Source organism: Arvicola amphibius, chromosome 13 (genome assembly GCF_903992535.2).
Source record: "Arvicola amphibius chromosome 13, mArvAmp1.2, whole genome shotgun sequence".
Taxonomy (NCBI): Eukaryota; Metazoa; Chordata; class Mammalia; order Rodentia; family Cricetidae; genus Arvicola; species Arvicola amphibius.
The window spans coordinates 36,081,001-36,099,743 of NC_052059.1; the positions used below are offsets into that span (position 1 = coordinate 36,081,001).

Genomic DNA, 18,743 nt, shown 5'->3' on the forward strand with positions numbered 1-18,743 from the left:
TTATTTATTAAGACAGCGGCTCTCGCTGGCTTGAAGCTTGCCTTGCAAACTAGGATGGTTGGCCAGGAAGTCCCACTGACCTGCCTCTACCTCCAAGTACTGGATGGCAGGCACAAACCACCATCCCCGGCGTTCTCATGGATACTAGGGACTGAGCTCAGGTCCTGGCTCTCACGAGGTGAACACTCTCCTAAGCTACCCTCCTGGTCCTGTTGTTGGATTTTGTTTGTGACTACTAGCTACAAATTTTTGTATTAAGATCTATTTTTGTATCCCTATCCATAGAAAATACTAAACGTTAAAATCTTTCATTATGTAGCTTTGTTGATAAAAAACGTGCTGCTCTAAAAATGTCTGTACTTCTCCTTTATATTTACAGAGTATTTCTCCTTAATGAGCTGCTCAAAACTTTTGCATTTTAAGTTAACCCATATTCCTTATTTACACTCTGCCACATGAGAATACCTTTCTTAGCATGGCACTTCATCCCCTGCTCCCTCTGCATCTGGCTGGCAACTCCAGACTCCACCCTCTTCTTCCCACCATTCTCAGTTTGGCTTTCCCACCCGACTTTACCCTGCCCAGTTAGTTATAGGCCAGTCAGCTCTTTATTACAGCAATCACAGCAACAAGTCTTCACAGTGTACAAAGGGATTATTCCACAGCAACAGACTTTTAAGAACTGCTCTGTTCCCGGGGCTTGTGAGTCTCACCAGGTCTACCTCTCTTCCTGTACTAGGGCTAGCCAGAAGATAAATCCAACAGGGAATTTTTGCTTTGCTTTTTATCATCTCTCAACTTTGTTTCAGTCCTTTTCTCTCTGTCCTTTAACCTGTTAATTGTTCTTTTTCTTCTAAAAATTTCTCTCAGGAACTCATAATTATTTAGCAAAAAGAACTCAAACTAGAAATTCACTCTTTCAATGCAGTCCAGTGTTCTTTCCCTGACACAGCCTTTGTTACTGGGATCAGAACAACAATAATCTACTCTAATTTTAAGCTGCTCAATACTTGGTATATTTCTTGTCCCCTGCAGTACTTAGCTTCTAGTAGATCTGCTGCCTGCATTTTATTTCTAAAATGAAAACCAGTCCACAGCTAAAGCTTAAAATTATCATGCTGAGAAATTTCATTTGCTTAAAAGTTATCTCTGAACCAATACTCCAACCACACCAAACAAAATTATTCACACAATATCTTAGCCAAGAAGTACGAAGCCCCCTCCCATAGTCTGTGTACCTATCTCACATGGGGCCAGAACGTGTTGTTCCTCCCTGCACATTAACTCAGCTTCTGAAGAGCAGCAGAGGCTTGGCCTCCACCTAGCTCCCTTCTAACTCAAATGCCTTGATGTTGATGACATCAGCTTCATTCCTCTATCCACAAAATATCTATTCTTTCATACTTATAAGGTATTAGTCACTTTAAAAACAAATTTGGCATGGTTTTATTACCTTCTAAAAAAAGATTTATTTGTGTGTATGTGTGCTCCTGAGTATGTATACCACATATGTGCAGAGGCCAGAACAAGGGGACAAACCTTCTAGATTGGAGCTACAAGTGATTGTGAGCCACCACATGGGTGCTGGGAACAGAACCTGGGTCTTCTGCAAGAACAGCCAGTACTCTTACCCCAACCCCCTTTGTCTTTTACCACCTTTTAAGGCGAGTGGAGCTACGAGCAGGAGAAATGGGAAGGAAGCTAGCTTATAAAGCAGGCTTTTAAGGAAGTATATTTAATTCACAGTAGGAGAGAGATGATTAATCAAGGGCTTGTGCCTGATTCTCCTACCTGTGCAGCTGGATGTATTCTCGGGGTCTGTTGAGCAGGTGAAGGAACCGGTCCATGATCTTGTTTTTTCCTACACCCTGCAATTACAAAAACAGCTTTAAGCACAAAGCAGCTTTGGTTTGGAGTTCTACTATGTTAGCTTGTTGTTAGTAACAACCACATCAGGAACCATGAACAGCACATCTCCTGACACAAGGCCACTGGAGGATCTGACTCCTAAGCATGGGGAAGTACAGACGCCAGTGCCCACCTCCTGACCTTTGTTTACAGTTTCAGAGTTAAGGCTGACATTATCATAGAACACTGGTGATTTCAGGTTACAAAATGGCATCATATAAAATGGATTTTCTTTAGCTTCTCAGCGATAGGTTTTCAGTTATAGAAAGATAAATAGAATACTGTACTTTTACTTGATTTACACTTTTGAAAAGTACATTACAACTCTGGAACTCTAACACTGGGCATTTAATTATAATCCAACTATATGTGCTCTTCTTAGACACGCCCTCATTTCCTTTCCCCTTCTCATGCTGGAGGCACTGACCTTTTGTAGAAGGCAGACCATGCTGCTATGTCATTTACCTTTTTGAAAGAATTCACTGCGTGACTCAATACAAATAAAAGAGTGAAAACCTAACGCTAGGTTGTGAAGAGCAACAGTTAATACGCTGAGTTCAATATCGTGGGAAAAAAACAGCATTAATTTCTTATACCTTCTCAGGGTTTCTGTTAAATGTTTTCATGTGCCGTTTCATTTTTTAACCACACATGTGTAGCGCCATCAGTCAGGAAATAAGATTGTCTTAACTTCACAAATCCATAAACTAAGACTCAGAAAAGTTAAGCAATGTGCCAATAATCGCAGTCAATGACTGGAGCCAGGTCTCGGTTCTGGGCGTCTGATCCTGGTGCTTGTGTTTTTAGTTCCTGTGTGGTGGGTTATAATTCTCAGTATGAAATTTATTTAGGCAATCTGGGCCTCAAATCACCTCCTTATTCATTTCTAGAAGGCATCTATCAAGCTCCCCAAATTAGGTAGATCAGGAAATGTGTGCTGTCTAGTAGAAACAGCAAAGCCAAAGTAAAGGCGGTATTAGCACTGGACTTTTACTACACAGGCAAATGTCTTATGAGGAAAAGCATTCTACAGGCATCAAGAAGGGAAATTCAAACTGAATGGATATGCCTCAAGTGCCATGGGAGGTAAGCCCCTGTCTGCTTTCCTAACACCTGAATTTGCAGAGCTCAGCACAGTGCCCATATACATAAGGCACTCAAATTAGCATTTGTCAAATAAAAGAATAAATACAGCAAGTTTGGAAATCGAAAAGGTGAACGTCCTAGGAAAACATAAACAGTGACCAGGCTTATGGGAATACTGATCATGGGCCGGCGGGGAGTTCTGGGCTGATGAAAGCTGTGCATGCCTTATGAATGAACCAAGTTACCTGCTGAAGACTCAAGGTTACCAAAACTGAACCACCAGACTGACAAATTCACTGACGCCAGGATAACAGATCACTTTGTCTTTTAGGAATCTGCTTGGTGTCCAGCGATTTTACCCCCTCCCGATTTAAGCTTTGCACAGAAGCACAAAGGAATATCACGACTGCATATTTGTATGTCTGTTACATCAGTCATGGAAACTTTAAATGGCATGCTGGGATAAACATACGATTTAAAAATAGATAGAATCAGATGATTAACATGTCTGCGTTAAGTTTTTCAGCTCTTCTAAATTAGGTAATCACAGAGAAAAGCAAAGCTCAGGGACACACTGTCACACCAGAGACAGCAAAGACCTCCTGAACGTGGTGAGTCAGGAAAAGCTAGCTCCTCCCACTTCAGCCACCACTGCAGAGCCAGGAGGCCCCTGCAGTGTAGATGCTGCAGATGCAGGGTAAGATGCTCAGTTGCTCCAGAGCAGCTCCTTGCTGTGTCCTTTAATCCCACATCCCTAAAACTCTGCCTTCCATCTCATCCCACAGATTCTGAGCCATCTTACCTGCGCTGTTCACACCTGTTTGCTGAGGGCACTGGAGACCCCTGATCCTGCCAACTGAACGGGATGCTCGGGCAGCACACAGCAGAGTCCCGCTCACACCCACACACCTTTCTTTTTATGCCCAGCATGACGGCACAGCTATGGATCCACCACTCAATACAGAATTTTAGACAAGTCCTTTCATTTCCCTTAAACTTGTTCAAATGCCACCAGAACCTTTGCAGTCTCAATGTATAAAACATGTATTTCTTTCTTCCCTCCCTTTCCTTCTTCCTTCTCATCTGACTGTCAACTCCATGAGTACATAGGCTCACGGTGCTGTCCTGGACGAACTCGGTATGGTTGTATCAATGAAATAGGCCCTGCCCATGCTTCAGCATGTTTACTAGGAAGAACAAATAGGATGTAATACACGTAATATTGGTAAATTATAATGCATTGTGTAAGCTTAAAAGTGGATTGTGGGATGGGGCACAGTGGTGAATGCATTTAGTCCAGAACTGGGGAGCAGAGGTGGGCAGATATTTTAAGTTCAAGGCAACCCTTGTGTACAGAACTAGTTTCAGCACAATCAGCCAGTGCTACTGGAGGAAACTTTGTCTCAAAATTCAAAAACACCAAAACAAATACATTTGAAAGTAGACTGAGCAAGAGGCCCTTTTTGATTCCTTCATGATTCCTGCCGTGGGGCAGCTGGCCGCCTCACTCTAACAGCCTCAGAGCCACAGCATCAGTCCTTAGAGGAGACAGGCGGACCTTTCCGCAGTGGACTGCTGTTGTGCATCCCGTGGTACGAAAAGCCTATGTGGAAAAGGGGAAGCTGAGCTCATTGATGGAGACACTGCTCTGCTGTGCCTGGACTTCAATCCAGAAGCCCAGCATGACTGAGTCAGTGCTTCTTTGTTAGTTTCTGCTGGGTGACTGTACGTGCCCAGGTTTGATGCCATTTTTTATATGCTAATAATTCATTCCAAGAAAGCTCGCCAAAGGAGAGACCTTCTCAATGAAGGCTTCTCTAGCTACCTCAGTGAGGCTTCTCTAGGCAGTCTTTGGAGAAGCCCGAGAATCTGATGTCACTGTTTGCCCTATTAACTGGACTGCTCTAGTTGTCTGTGCTGGACTTGTGAGCATCTGGTTTGATAATGTTTTTGTGTCTGCTGCTTCTCTCTGCTACTTGATTTTCATTCCTCTACGTTTGCCTGCTCTGCACTTATAAACTCGCTCAAAGCTCAGCTTTCCCAGGTCATTTCCTAGACAGTACAGAACACAAGGGAACGCTGTTAGATCCCTTGGGAATGTGGCCATCAGAGGCATCCAAGATGCTTTAAGATTTAACCAAAGGCTTGGGAAGTTCCTGCACGTGTGAGATTTAAAATACCATGGAATTAGGAGGTGCAGGGAAGTGGGATGCAGGGGTATCCTAGTGGAGAGAGCAGTGTGAGGGGAGACTTGTGGGTATAGTAATCCAATGAGGTCCGCAAGAAGTCAGAGCAGGAGTGAGGAAGAAGCTGTAAGAAAAGGACGTGGGCTCTAACTGTGGCAGAGCCTTGGCAGCCAAGGGTTTGCATTGTTTCCAAGAGCAGCCACTGAGGCTGGGGAGTGACACAAAGGCAAACAGTTGGGAGATGATGGGCTAAGCCAAGGACAGAGAGAACTCAAGAGATGAAGAGCCAGCTAGGAAAGGGTGCTAGCATCACAATGTGATGGAGGTTAGGGAATGAAGAAATCAATCTTTGTCCTGGGCAGAGAGTGGTAAGGCCAGGCCATTCACTGAGAAAGAAATGGGGGAGGAGACTTGGGCTCGCTGGGTAAGGGAGGGAAGTTTACAAAGGCCGTTTAATTTTGGACATGTTTATTTTTGAAGGGCCTGTTTCCCACATCTGTTTCTTCCTCTTCAGTTCCCTGTCTCGGCTCTGGAGCAGCACATTCTCCCTGGCTGCCTCTGGAAAGGGTTCCACTCGCCTTCCCACCCTCGCCACAGAACAGCCCACCGTTTGTTTAGCTCCTCTCCTAAAGCAGGGATCTCAGGGTCACTTCCTACTTCACTTTAAGATGCTCTCAGTTCCTTCGAGGAAATGCCAAAAGAATACTCTAGGAAGGAATTTCTGTAAATATCCTGAGCAAAACAAAACCATGACAGCCATTTGTTCCTTTTAATCACAGTTTGTGCCTAAGCAGAAAATCCTCAAGATTACTTTAATTGAATAAGTACATAAATAATGTTTAATTTTTCTGTTATAACAATTGCATACACTCCCCTTTCTCACTAGGAGACGTAGAAAATTAGACACCACTCAATGTGTAACTGTTCAAAAATGACCTGCTAATATTTTCTTGTTATCCCTGAGCATATTTATCTGTCCTTACTGCTACCAGTCTATAAATGCAACTTGTCTCTTTTAATAAAATTGACAAGAAATAAACTCTTACATAGGTGGAGGGATATACTTAGTGAGTGAAACCTTTTAAATAGGAGAAGGAATTGGGAGTCTCAGGAAACTTGCTTTTTTTCCCCCATCATTGCCCTGTTGAGTTCTTTGTGACAACGTGGAGGGACCCTCAGAAGAGCAGGAGTCACAGAGTCTGTGACGCAAACTAAAGGCAGGAAGCGCATACACCTTCAGTTACTCAAAGAGAAGAGCTTGGGACCACAACTTTAAGAACTCAGAGATCCTGGGGCCACAGAAACCATGTCCATGGACAATTCAATCCATTAGCAAAGAAAGGGATCTAGAGCTGTCCTCCTGGACACTTTATCTGTGCTCTATCACAGAAGGAAAAGGAGAAAAAGAAGAGAGGGAAAAGGCCAAGGAAAATGGAAATCAGGCAGAGGGAAATTTGTCCAGAAATGCTTTGAGCCCTGAGACTGAATGACAGGCGTGATGAACCCCACAGCAGAGGCAAACCCTGAAGCTCTTGTTCAGCCTCAATGGCACACACTCCTGTCAGCCTCCCGTCTCCAGAACAGCTCACACATCAGAGTGTTTGTTGGGCCCATTCTTCTGGCGGCCATCTTCCAGCCACCCTTTCACTCCTTAGCCTGACCACTCAGCTGTTTTCTCTCAGTCAGTCCTCTATCTTTCCAACCGCCACCCAGAGCACTCCAGTAAGTCAGGAGCCTCAGCAAGTGGGCAGCCCTCTGGTTAGACGCCTATTGTTCCTGGCTCCCGTGGAGCCTTCAGGCAATAACCACAAAGCTGAAGGAAGGAGGCCCTGCAGAGAAAAGAGGAAGTCCACGTCCACTGTGCTCTCATGGGGACAGACACCTCTTCTAGGGGCCTTCTGTTCTTCATGATGAAATTCTATATACAAAGAAAGTGGCAGGATTAACATTTACAGAGTCCTCTCACACACAAATGCCCCTTCAGTGCAAAATGGCTCACATGCTCACACCAGCCGTGGACATGGAGGTAGCAATGTGCTGCTTTTGGAGGGAGTTCCAGGCATTGAACACCCTGAGCGCACGGGACCGTGAAGCCAAGTCCGTTTTGGTGCACCGTCTCAGGTGCACTCTGTATTTTGTCACACAAGACAGACAGCAAGAGGCAGCTTCTGTGACTGATTCGTGGAGACTTTGTGTCACGGTGACATGGAGGCAAAAGCTGGCCGATCTGAGGCTTTTGATTCCCTCCACCAAGTAGCTGGGAACCTTGGGCCTGAGAGCTGAGACCATGGCAGGTAACCAGCGAGGGGCATGCCAGCCCTCTCCTCTGAGGCAGAGCGCTGAAGTAGTTCCAGGACTGGCTGGCCATCCACAGAGCACAACTCTTGCTCTACACAAAAGTCTTACTTTGTCCTTGTTTCCAGTTTCCCTCAGTTCTTGAATAGTCTGAACAGTATTGTTTCAGTTTGTATATTTAGAAACGGTCTTTCAATACCACCCTGAGCTCCTTTTTAGAAAAGTAACTAATTTCATTAAATACTGCCTATAGGAAACAATAACAAAGAAGAAGAATGGTAATAACCAGAAGAAATTCTAGTTGGCTTTCTAAATTGAGAAATTTTTACTATATGGTGAATCTTCAAATTCTTTGCTTAACACGTCTTTAAAGTACATTACCCTAGGAGTCTGGACACCTGGCCTATAATCTTTGCTCAACTATTCTGAGATGAGGTGTCTTGCCATCGTCTGGGGCTAGGTTTACTCATCTGAATACGAAGTCCTAGGCTAATTAGTCTCTCAATACTATTCTTTAATCTTACAACAAAGGAGACCGCTGCTATATGATCAGTGTCAAGTGCTTTTCCATGTTCTCTCAATGAAAACAAGCTATTTATATCACCAGAAAAATAAGCCCACTGAAAATGAACAGTAAGTAACCCTAAATATTCACGAAGACGGGATCTTGCAGCAGAGCCAAGATAAGAAGACAAAGACTTCAAGCATATGGCTCCCACACAAGTGATCACAAACTTCCTCCAGAGGCTACAGCCCTTTTCATGCAGGAGTAAGATCTATATCCCTGCAATCAGCTAGGAAACAAAGACATTGCTACTATAAACAGCACAGACAGTTCGGAAACGTGGCCAGCCATTAGTACCCCAAACAAGCCACAGAGGGGACAGGAAGATCAACATGTCCTCAAGAAGAAAACACAAATCCAAAATAAATATGAAAAAATGGTTTGCTAAAAATGCAAGATGGAAAAACTAGACTGGCAGGGAGAATGTGACAGATCGGCAACCTTTTCCTGGCTATAAATCAGGTGGCTTCACCAATGAGAAACGCTCACAAAGTACCAAATACTAATATATAACGGTGGGCACCAGTGCATTTATGAGACCAAATACTTCCGAGCCCTGGAACCCCCAGCTGCTGGAGTTACTGGAAGTGCAGCACACTGAGCTACCCAAGTTTCCCACTGTCACCACCAGCTGGGAAGCAGACAAGAACATTCATGGACAAATTGTTCAGTATCTACAGATATTAGGCAACTATGCTGGCACAGTGACATGGGGTGCTCCTGATGAACACAAAAGCAACCTGCTCAGACCCACTTCCACTAGTTAGCAAGACTCACACATTCTTTCATTTTGGCAATAAAATATGTACAGCATCTTAATACTAGATAAGTCAACAAGCATCTGTGCAACTTCTATCCACAGTAAACGTAATAAAGGGAAGAAGATACAGAAAACAGAATACTAACAATGGTCACGATTCTGCTGGGCTGACACAAAGCAAATGTTTCCTGACTTTTCCAACATAAAATAGATCAAATCAAATGTTATAAAATTAATGAAATGTTATGGTTGGCTTAGAACAAATGAATATAATTTAATTTTGTTGTATAAATTATTCAAGAAAATAAATGGGTTGAGTAAAGTTTACTTTATAAAAATATTCCCTCTAGAGTGATATGATTCTATATAAAATATCTATACTAGGAATGGGCTAGTATCTCTCAAATAAGGATAATAGGAAAAAGCATCCTTTGTGTTCTGATGTGGATATGAGATGTGGCCCCAGGTTTATGTACTGAAGGCTGCTCACCAGCTGGGGGCACTACTGAGGATGGGATAATAAGGGACTAACAGTGGAAGGGGTGACTTGGAGGTCAGGTCTAGTGAGAAGGAGGCGGGTCACTGGGAGGTGCCTCTGAAGCTTTACATAGCTCCAGACTTCACTTGAGAAGAGTGTCTTCCCTCCACCATGTCTTCCCAACATGAGGTTTAAGGCTGGCGGCGGGTCCAGTGCAGCAGAGCCGGCCAGCCAAGGCTGAGACTCTGAACTGGAGCCACAGGACCTCTTCTTCCTGTTAGGTCCTTTCTCTCAGGAGTTTGCCACAGTGACAAAACTGACCTGAACAGAGCCTCAAACAGACATGGAAGGCACCCACCTCAAGTGCATTGGTCAGACTGTGATGGAACCTGACTGAATAAATCAGTTGTGAAATAACGCTGTTGAGTCCATTGGAGACTGGAAAGAAACCACTTCAGATTTAGCAGAAAAATAAACCCGAGGACTGTCTAACTGCAGATGTGGAGCTGAACGGAGCACCGAAGAGTGAGTCATGTTACAACATGAAGAACACGAGGTGGAGAAGAGTCCACGTAAGAAGTCCTGTGTGACAAGATCCATGTCATGCACTCGAATCTTGACAAGGGGAAAATATGAATGACGGAACAAACAAAAAAGATTGAAAACTTTAGCAGGTAGCTATTATTTGATAAAATGATAGCCAAAAAAAGTTGACTTAAAATGAAAAAAAAGGTTGACAAGTGATTTTAATAGATTGTTCAGGAGGTAGGAGTCACTGTGAATAATTAATTGTACCTCATTAAGCATGGGTCAAATGCTGATAACTTGCTATGAAGTTTTGCCTACTACCAAAACCAAGTGACACTGGTTGTGCAGTTAATTAAACTTTGATTTCTAAAGCAAAACAGACAAGATTTTAAAATAATTCTTAGGAAAGGGTAGGCGGGCATTTTAGATGGTATTAGAAAAATACATTCCCTTCAAATGTCTAATAAAATTTAACTGTTCTCAAAACTCAATCATTGTTCTTTCCAAATAGTTATTCCTAGGGGCTTCAGAATAAAAAAAGATAGCATACAACATACCTGTAAACTCATCTCTAACCCAGTTTCTAGGGATATTTGTATAGCATGTGGACTATTGGTCTACAAACACAGATATATTTTATAGACCATATATATATATATTTATATATATATGTATATATATAATTTATATATATATATATATATATATATTTAGTGAACTAGTGTTTAAAAAACAGCAGGAGACATCAGGAAGCTTGTTCTTTGTATTCCTAGAGCTGGGGAGACCCCTTAAACCCCAAAGAGCATCATCAGTTAAGAAATGAACAGACAACTCTCTTTTGTGTTAAGTGGAATATCATGATAATAATAAAAAATAAAACCAGAAAAAGCTCCTAATTACAAGAAAGGGGAAGTTGCAGTACTGTAATTACAAGGTGGTGGTGGGGGCGCATAGCGACATTCTGCAGAGATCCTACATCTGCAGCATAGGCTATGTGGTCATCAAACATGTAAAAGTCCAGAACACCTGTCCCATTTGGTTCGAAGGCAGCAATTGTGCCTCATTTCCTAGAAAGACTGCTCTCGCAGAAAAATCCCACATTGAAAATAGAAATTTAAAAACTTATTTGTCAAAGTACAATGGAAGCTGCTTTACCTTCATTTATCTTGGGGAATGTTGTTAGTGATGCTGCAGATGTTTAGAAGAGACGGGAGTGTCTACAAGGGGAAGGGTTCGATAAGGGCGAAAGGTGACAGACCTCAAAATCAACACCCACTTCCGTGAATTCCCCCTTGCCTAAAAACTGCTACTGGTAACACAAGAATCTTCTGAAACACCTCCAGCTACAACACACTTAAAGGTTCTCATGGATCCAGCCAGTGCGAGTTCACGAAGAGAAGGCCGGCAGCCATCTTCTGACCACCACCAGCTCCGATAAACAACATCCATTACGTTCACACCTACGCCAACTCACGGCCGACATCTCTGTCCTAGTTAATCCCCAAAGCTTCACTTCACTCTGGTTCCTGAGTTGCCACCAATGCTTTAGAAAGAGAAAGGAAGGAGACTGAGCATCACTACAGTCTGCTTAGTTTCAAAATAAAACCTATGAAGAAACTGTGGGTTTCCTTGATTGTTTCAGAGAAAACAGTGGCTACACTACCCCAGGCAGCAAAGTCAGGAGTCCTCAGCCTGCTGCCTACACTCTCATGGGCCTACCTTTTTCTCACGGCTTTCCAAGGGAGAAACCAGTGCTGATGAGAAGGAATACCAAATTCTGGAAGGTATGAGACCCACTGATCAGCAGAGCAGGGTGGCATTCAAAGCTACTGAAAAAGGCCTAGTTACCATGACTGCAAAAGCACACCTTCCTGGGGAAAAAAGGAAAAAGAACAGAGAATGGGAACCTGCCAGGCAGCCTCCGTCTGCAGTTGCTAAGGGCCCTCCAGGTGCTTTGTATTCCTCACACCCTCAAGAGGAGGCAGACAAAAGCTCACCAGTCTTCCCTGTTCTACACAGATGTCAGTTCCTCAAACTCTCAAGAGGAAACAAACAAAAGCTCACCAGACTCTTTTCTGTTCTACACAGATGTCAGCTCCTCACACCTTCAGGAGGCGGTGGACAAAGGCTGACCAGACCTTGGCTCTTCTATACAGATGTCAGCTCTTCATACCCTCAGGAGGAGGCAGACAAAGGCTGGCCAGACCATGCCTGTTCTATACAGATATCAACCCTTGAAAACAAGCTTAAATGAACTTAGCTGGCTCAAGTGTTCATACAATTCTGTTGGGGTTTTAAGCCAGCCACATCGGCCCAACTCCCACCTTCTGACTGGTAAATACAAGCACGGGTGCCACTCTTCACAGCTAAACACTAGCCAGTGTTCGCTCAGAACATGAAGATCACCAAGCTCTGCTCACAGGACTCTAGTTTCAGATCTGAGCCATCTCAGCAAATGGGCATTGAGCCATGTACTCGCTTAGATTGTGCCTGACCCAGCAGGGGCAAGCTTGCAGAATTCGGTCCATTGTTTTAAGATGTCCTAAAAAAGATCTGTCTAAATTTTAAATTAAAATTACTTTTAATACTGTATGAACTATTGATATTTATACTTTGTCTATTAAGTAGGAAATGCAGAGCCCTCTAAGATACTTTTCAAATACCCGACAGACACTATACACAAAGCAGTAGAGAGGATCCTGGTATAACCAAGAGAGGGTAGACAAATTCCTGAATCTAACAGGAGACTGACAGAAATCTAAAAATGGTCTACTTCATCACTTCAGAAAATGGAGTCAGGGTAGTGATTTACTCAGTGTCTCAGACAGCTAAAAACCTGGGCAATATGTCTGGGCTTCTGTGCCTCCTGCTTCATTTCCATGACAGTGCATTGCTACTGCGAGGATAAAAGCACTGAGATAAGAGGGTGTGTGGGTGGGAGAGACGCTGGCAAAGACCAGGACAAATACCCACACAGGAAACCAACTCTCACTTGGATCTGAGCACAGATATTGAGGTGAAAATTAGATGCCATGCTGGAAAGAGTGGATCAGACATAAATGGCAGTCTGAAGGAGGTAGACTGCTCCCTCAGATGACTGAAAGGAACAGGCAGCAGAAATGCACAGCCCAAAGGTCCCTGCAACACTGGACCCAGTATATGCTGATGCTAGACTTCTAGGTTTATAATCAAAGAACTGAAAATCCTCCTGTTATGAAAAGGGCTGGTCTGTCAGTCATGCCTTGACCACTAGAGACCCACCTTTGGCACTCTTGTATCTGAGAAACTACCCTTCAAGTCCCGGCTCTCTGCCATTCTGATCTGTTGCTGAGTTGCCTGAGGCCATTATTTTGACAGCAGGAGTTTTCAAAGGACACACTGAGTAGTTCAGGCTTTAAGTGACTAAAGTCTGTTAAGAACTCTGGGCTTGAGCCAGGCTAGGTGGCACACACTTATAAATTCCAGCATCCAGGAGGCAGAGGTGGGTAGATCTCAGTGAGCTCAAGACTAGCCTAGTCTACATATTAAGTTCCAGCCCAGCCAGAGACACAGAGTGAGCCTCTGTCTCAAAAACAAAAGTCCCAAACCTTCTGAGCTTGTGAGCTTGGGTGGGACCTCGGGATGGGAGGGAGGGATGTAGATGCAGGACCATGTATTAAGTACTAAAAAATAAAAATTAAATATTAATAAGACCATACTTTCATCCTAAAAGAAATAATAAAAGGACTCTGGGCTTTATTAAGTCCAGAATCATCATTTTTCAATGAGATAAGACCAGCAAGGACTCGATGCCACCTGTCAGCCACTTTTCATTGACCTACAGAGACTTACGAGAAAAATGACTATCAATGAACAGAAGTAGGTAGGGCATTTCAAATGCTGAAAAACAAGCATGAATTATCTATTTTATGTTTAATACTTGTTTAGAAAAAAGTGAACCAAGAGAATACAAAAATGCTTTTAAAACTTCTATGTGATGCATGGGTTTTATTTTTAGCTGGCACTCAGCGCTGTGTGGAATACTCCCCGTGCTTTATCACACGCCATCTTTACATTAGCCCAGCTGAGTGCATTCTGTTTACACTGCCAGTTAGACCTCAGACAGCTGAGCAGTGTGCCAGAGGCCACTCACAAGGGAGAGTGGCTGCTAGCCTGCCACCACTCAATCCCAGATCTACGCCTTCAACTACAGGCCCATTTGGATATGAGTTTCTAAAATTGAGAGCCAGTGGGCAGGATCTGCAGCTAAAAGTGCTTTTAAGCAAGTCTGATGACCAGAGTTTGATTCCTGGAAACCTCGTGAAAGTGTCTGATGCAGAAGCAGTGTTTATCTCATGAGATGGAGTGGACAATCACCCAGAAGTTTGTGAGCAGCAGACCTAGAGTCTGAAGAGAGACTCTGACTCAGGATTGAGGTGGAAGTATAAAAAGTTATCCTCTCATCTCCAAACATGATCTGAGATGTGTGTACAAAAAAAGAATAAATAAAATTAAAATTTTTAACTGTAGGTTTGAGAAGTTATACATAAAAGAATCTGTATTTTTATGTAAGTACAAAACAAGAAACACAAAAATAAGGCTAAGTTTCTGATTGCCCATAAGATCAACTTGTAAAAAACTAAAGAGCTACTCATTTTGGATCTGATAATTCAACTGAGGAAAACTATCAGAATGTTCTAAGACGGAGTGTCCGTCCCTCCCTCATACGAGCATATGCAGATACCATCTCCACTACATAGCAGTAATGTGCTAGGAACCCAGGACAGAAATGAGCCAGAGACATGTAAATCGGGAGGATGGTCACTACATGGGAAATACAGTGAGAAAGAGGGCTAGAAGAGAAGAGATGCAATGGAATCAGACAAGGCAAAGCATCCCTCCCAGGAGCTGGAAAGGGAAGCGCCAGGTAGGACAGACATGAACCAAACACTGAAGAGATGAGAACTTGAAGGTTGGTCAGGGTGGTTCAAGGCAGCACAGGCTAAGAAAGACATACCAAAGCCTAGGCTGGAGCAGTGTGTAGAGGTGACAACGTGCAAACTGCACGGCACACTAAAGATGTGGGCTGTATCTGAGAGCAAGGAGGAGTTGACTACAGCAAAAAGATGTAGACACACTTCGCCTGTACACCCAACAACCTAACCTGGCTGAGAGGCATCTCAGCATGTACAGGAGGTGTTCCTATGGTCTGAGATCTTTTCTGCACTCCTGCTGGCAGGTGATGGTGGGCAGGACTGGGGTAGCACTGGGAAGGCACAGACATCCCGGGGCTAAATGGGATAATGCTAGGACTCAGATGGTACAGGTTACTCTTTGGATGGTAAAGAGTTTCAGGCTGTGAATTTAAATATGTCATTTTATTAAGAGGAAAAAGAATTTCTAAATGTTTATTCCCCAAAGAAGAAACTTGCTGCTGCTGAAGTACTAGCATTCACTCATCTGTGCTTGCTCCCAGCCATAACTCACCTGGTTCCCGACCAATAGTAAGTGTTCTCCAAGGAGGAAGTCCTTGAGCATGTCTTCCATCACTACCATGTGCTAAAAAAAAGGATACAATCAAGGTCAAATAAGAAACAAATAAGAAAGGTGGTTATAGAGGTGTTATCTTAAAATGTAGCACATATATTACAATACAGAAGGAACTGGCTTGAATTAAAACACCTTTTTCTTGTTGTCGTTGAGACAGGTTCTCTCTATGTAGCCCTGGCTGTCCTCAACACTCTATGTGGACAAGGCTGGGACAACTCAGAAATACACCTGCCTCTGCCGACCTAGTTCTGGGCTTAAAGGTGTGTGCTACTGTCATAGCCCCACATTGGGGTGACATCTGGGGGTCCAGCCTTGGGTTTGTATGCTCCAGGGTAGGACTGTGTGGATTAGAAATCTTAAGATGAATAGACAGAACACAAAGAAATACAGAGACATAGGATAATACCCAAAGGGCAATCCAGTGAATACTGAAAGCACCCGTATTTTTTTTTTATTTCTTACGAGCCTTAAATACCCCAATCCACATGAAAAGAAAACAAACGATTTTTTTTATTTATTATGTATACAATATTCTGTCTGTGTGTATGCCTGCAGGCCAGAAGAGGGCACCAGACCCCCTTACAGATGGTTGTGAGCCACCATGTGGTTGCTGGGAATTGAACTCAGGACCTTTGGAAGAGCAGCCAATGCTCTTAACCTCTGAGCCATCTCTCCAGCCCCCAAACGATTTTTTTATTATGATACAAGGAACAAAGAAAGTGATTACAATCTTAATACCCAAAACACCAAGTATCCGCACCTACATCAAAATATCTTCGTTAGTAGCCAGACATCTGGGTGCCATAAATACAAAGTGGCCAGGTCAGTTCCCCTTTGACTAAGGTCAGAGAGTTTTAGTCTATTCTTGCTCCTTCAAGGTTGTTGACTGGAGATTTGACTTAATGTGTCGCTTACATGGGGTTATGACATGCTACCAAATCTGGCTGTAATTAAAAACATATTTAATGATGTGGATAAAAGTAAGGTAAGTAATCAATTAGGTCACCAATATTGAAAACTTCAAATTGCCCATCTGAGCAAGAGCAAACTACTGACCAATATTTCAAATAATTTTATAATTCAATTCAAATATATTTATGTTCTGCATAATGGGCTTATAATTAATGTAATATATAAATTGATGCTTACTGGTGCGGGAGAATTGTCTGTATTCTGTCAATCATGTTTTAAATAAACATGATTGGCCAGGCAGGAAGTATAGGCGGGTCAACCAGACAGGAAGTAGAGGCAGGGCGATGAGAACAGGAGAATTCTTGGAAGAAGGAAGCTCCCTTGCCAGTCCCGCCCAGACCACGGAAGAAGCAAGATGTAATCTACCCAGCTGGGAAAGGTACTGAGCCACGTGACTAATGTAGATAAGAACACTGGGTTAATATAAGCTACAAGAGTTAACAAGACACCTGAGCTAATGGGACAATCAGTTTTATAACTTATGGAGCTCTCTGTGTGATTTTCTTTGGGGCTTGCCAGCTGTGGGGTATCGGGCGGGACAGAAACCCCAATAAGACTACCCTCATGTTACAGCTTACTAATGTAAGTAAACACATGCTACCAAAAGCAATCAAATACCTCAATTTTGGACTTTTTTTTAAGTGTATATTTACATATATATATATATACACATATAAACATATATGTGTATGTATACACACACACACACACACACACACACACACATATATATATATATATATATATATATATATATATATATTGGTTTTTTGATACAGGGCTTCTCTATAGCATTGGGGCTTGTCCTGGAACTAGCTCTTGTAGACCAGGTTGGTCTTGAACTCACAGAGATCCACCTGCCTCTGCCTCCCAAGTGCTGGGATTAAAGGCGTGCGCCACCACCACCCAGCTACATTTTTATATATAAGATAAAATTTAAAAATATACTCAAGTACATATAGTTTGTAAACTATATATTAACAAAAAGAAGGAAAAGCACCCAAGAGAAGGCACCAGAAACAGACCCACTTGTTCACAACACTTAGATCAACCACTTACTTACAAAGCTATTCAGAGTCTTAGAATTAAAAAGGTACTTTCAAACTTCCATTAATTTTCATTCGAATTATGACAGTATGACAAAGGGTAACATTAGAGTTTCTCACAGCAGCCACAGAGGAGACTGCATTGCTCTTTTGTGTACCAAGAAATAGGACACAGGTCAGTAGGTCACAAAGGCTCATGGGGCGACAAGAGCTGCGTCCCAGCAGAGTCTCAACCCCGAGTCTCTCTTCTTGATTTCTGGACCAAATCAACAACAGCCCAAAGTGTTCAGATTACTTAAATTCTCTATTTTTGAAACAAAGATCCTTTTATAATGTATACATGCTACACATATTTCTTAGAATTTTCCTGGTTTGCTTTTCTTAAATTTTTTTGACACTCAAAACTTGTTCAAATTCTATAATGAAATAAAAACTAAGAAAGTTATTTTTTTCACCACTTTCAAGAACAACAAGTACAATGGATGGTACTTTTAGTTTTCTTAAATTAGATATACTGGGGAACTAAAATTTAAAAAGGTTTTAAGTAAAATGAGTATATTCATTTTTTGTCTTTCTGGAACATTAAAATAAATCAGGAGAGTATTAGCAGTGTAAGTAAAGACTGTCCTACAGTGAACAGGCCCTCGCTCCTAAGATGGTCTGGAGATGGCGGCTCCTTTTACCCGAGTGAAAATTCAGAGGTTGGCTCATCACGCTGACCCCCAGAAGCACACCGTGGCCAGAGAACACTGGGGAGCCATCAGTCTGCCTCTAAGTCTTCTCGCACATCCTGCTGCAGACCTTCACAGCGTCTGCCTGCTGACTCGAGCCATCCGCTAAGGCTAAGGTCACTGCCAACACCAGTGAGTACTTCAGTCTCTGCAGCACCACGGGCAGGTTCTTCCTTCTACCCATCTTTCCGCAGTTCTGTTTTTCGCTCTTTCTCACCATCTTCCTGGCTGCTTTCTTTTGGATGCCCAGGATATGACAGGGTGGGTCAGTGCATGGCACATGTGCACCCATGTATATACATGAACTCACAAAATGTAAAAAAAGAAAAAAACAAACAAGACTCGATATTTTTCAACTGCAGGCGATAATATCTTAGAGCAGGCAGTCTGCAGGCTTCCCTGGTGATGACTGCTAGTCCCCAATTTCCTAAACTTCCACTTATCCAAAACATGACCCCTCGCTTCCCCACTTCCTCATCTTCAGCTTTCCTTTCCTCCTGCAACTTCCCCACCCCCATTAAAAAGGACCCTTTCCTTCCTCTCGATCAAACTGTGACATCATCATGGTCACTGTCCATCTTGCCCCTCTCTTTATGGGACTCTCATTAAAACACACACACACACGAGAGAGAGAGAGAGGGGGGGAGGGGAGAGGGAGA

General features: G+C 42.9%; 1 protein-coding gene across 3 annotated transcripts in view; it reads right to left on the reverse strand.

The window, feature by feature from the left end:
* Vwa8 (von Willebrand factor A domain containing 8) overlaps window positions 1–18,743 on the reverse strand; it is a 319,412-nt gene that overhangs the window by 146,130 nt on the left and 154,539 nt on the right. For all 3 annotated transcript variants that reach the window (XM_038310723.2, XM_038310725.1, XM_038310726.1), the window contains exons 20-21: window positions 15,273–15,344; window positions 1,792–1,868 (exon numbers count right to left, since the gene is read on the reverse strand). In XM_038310723.2, coding sequence (XP_038166651.1) covers window positions 1,792–1,868; window positions 15,273–15,344 — 149 coding nt within the window. The remainder of the gene's footprint in view (window positions 1–1,791; window positions 1,869–15,272; window positions 15,345–18,743) is intronic.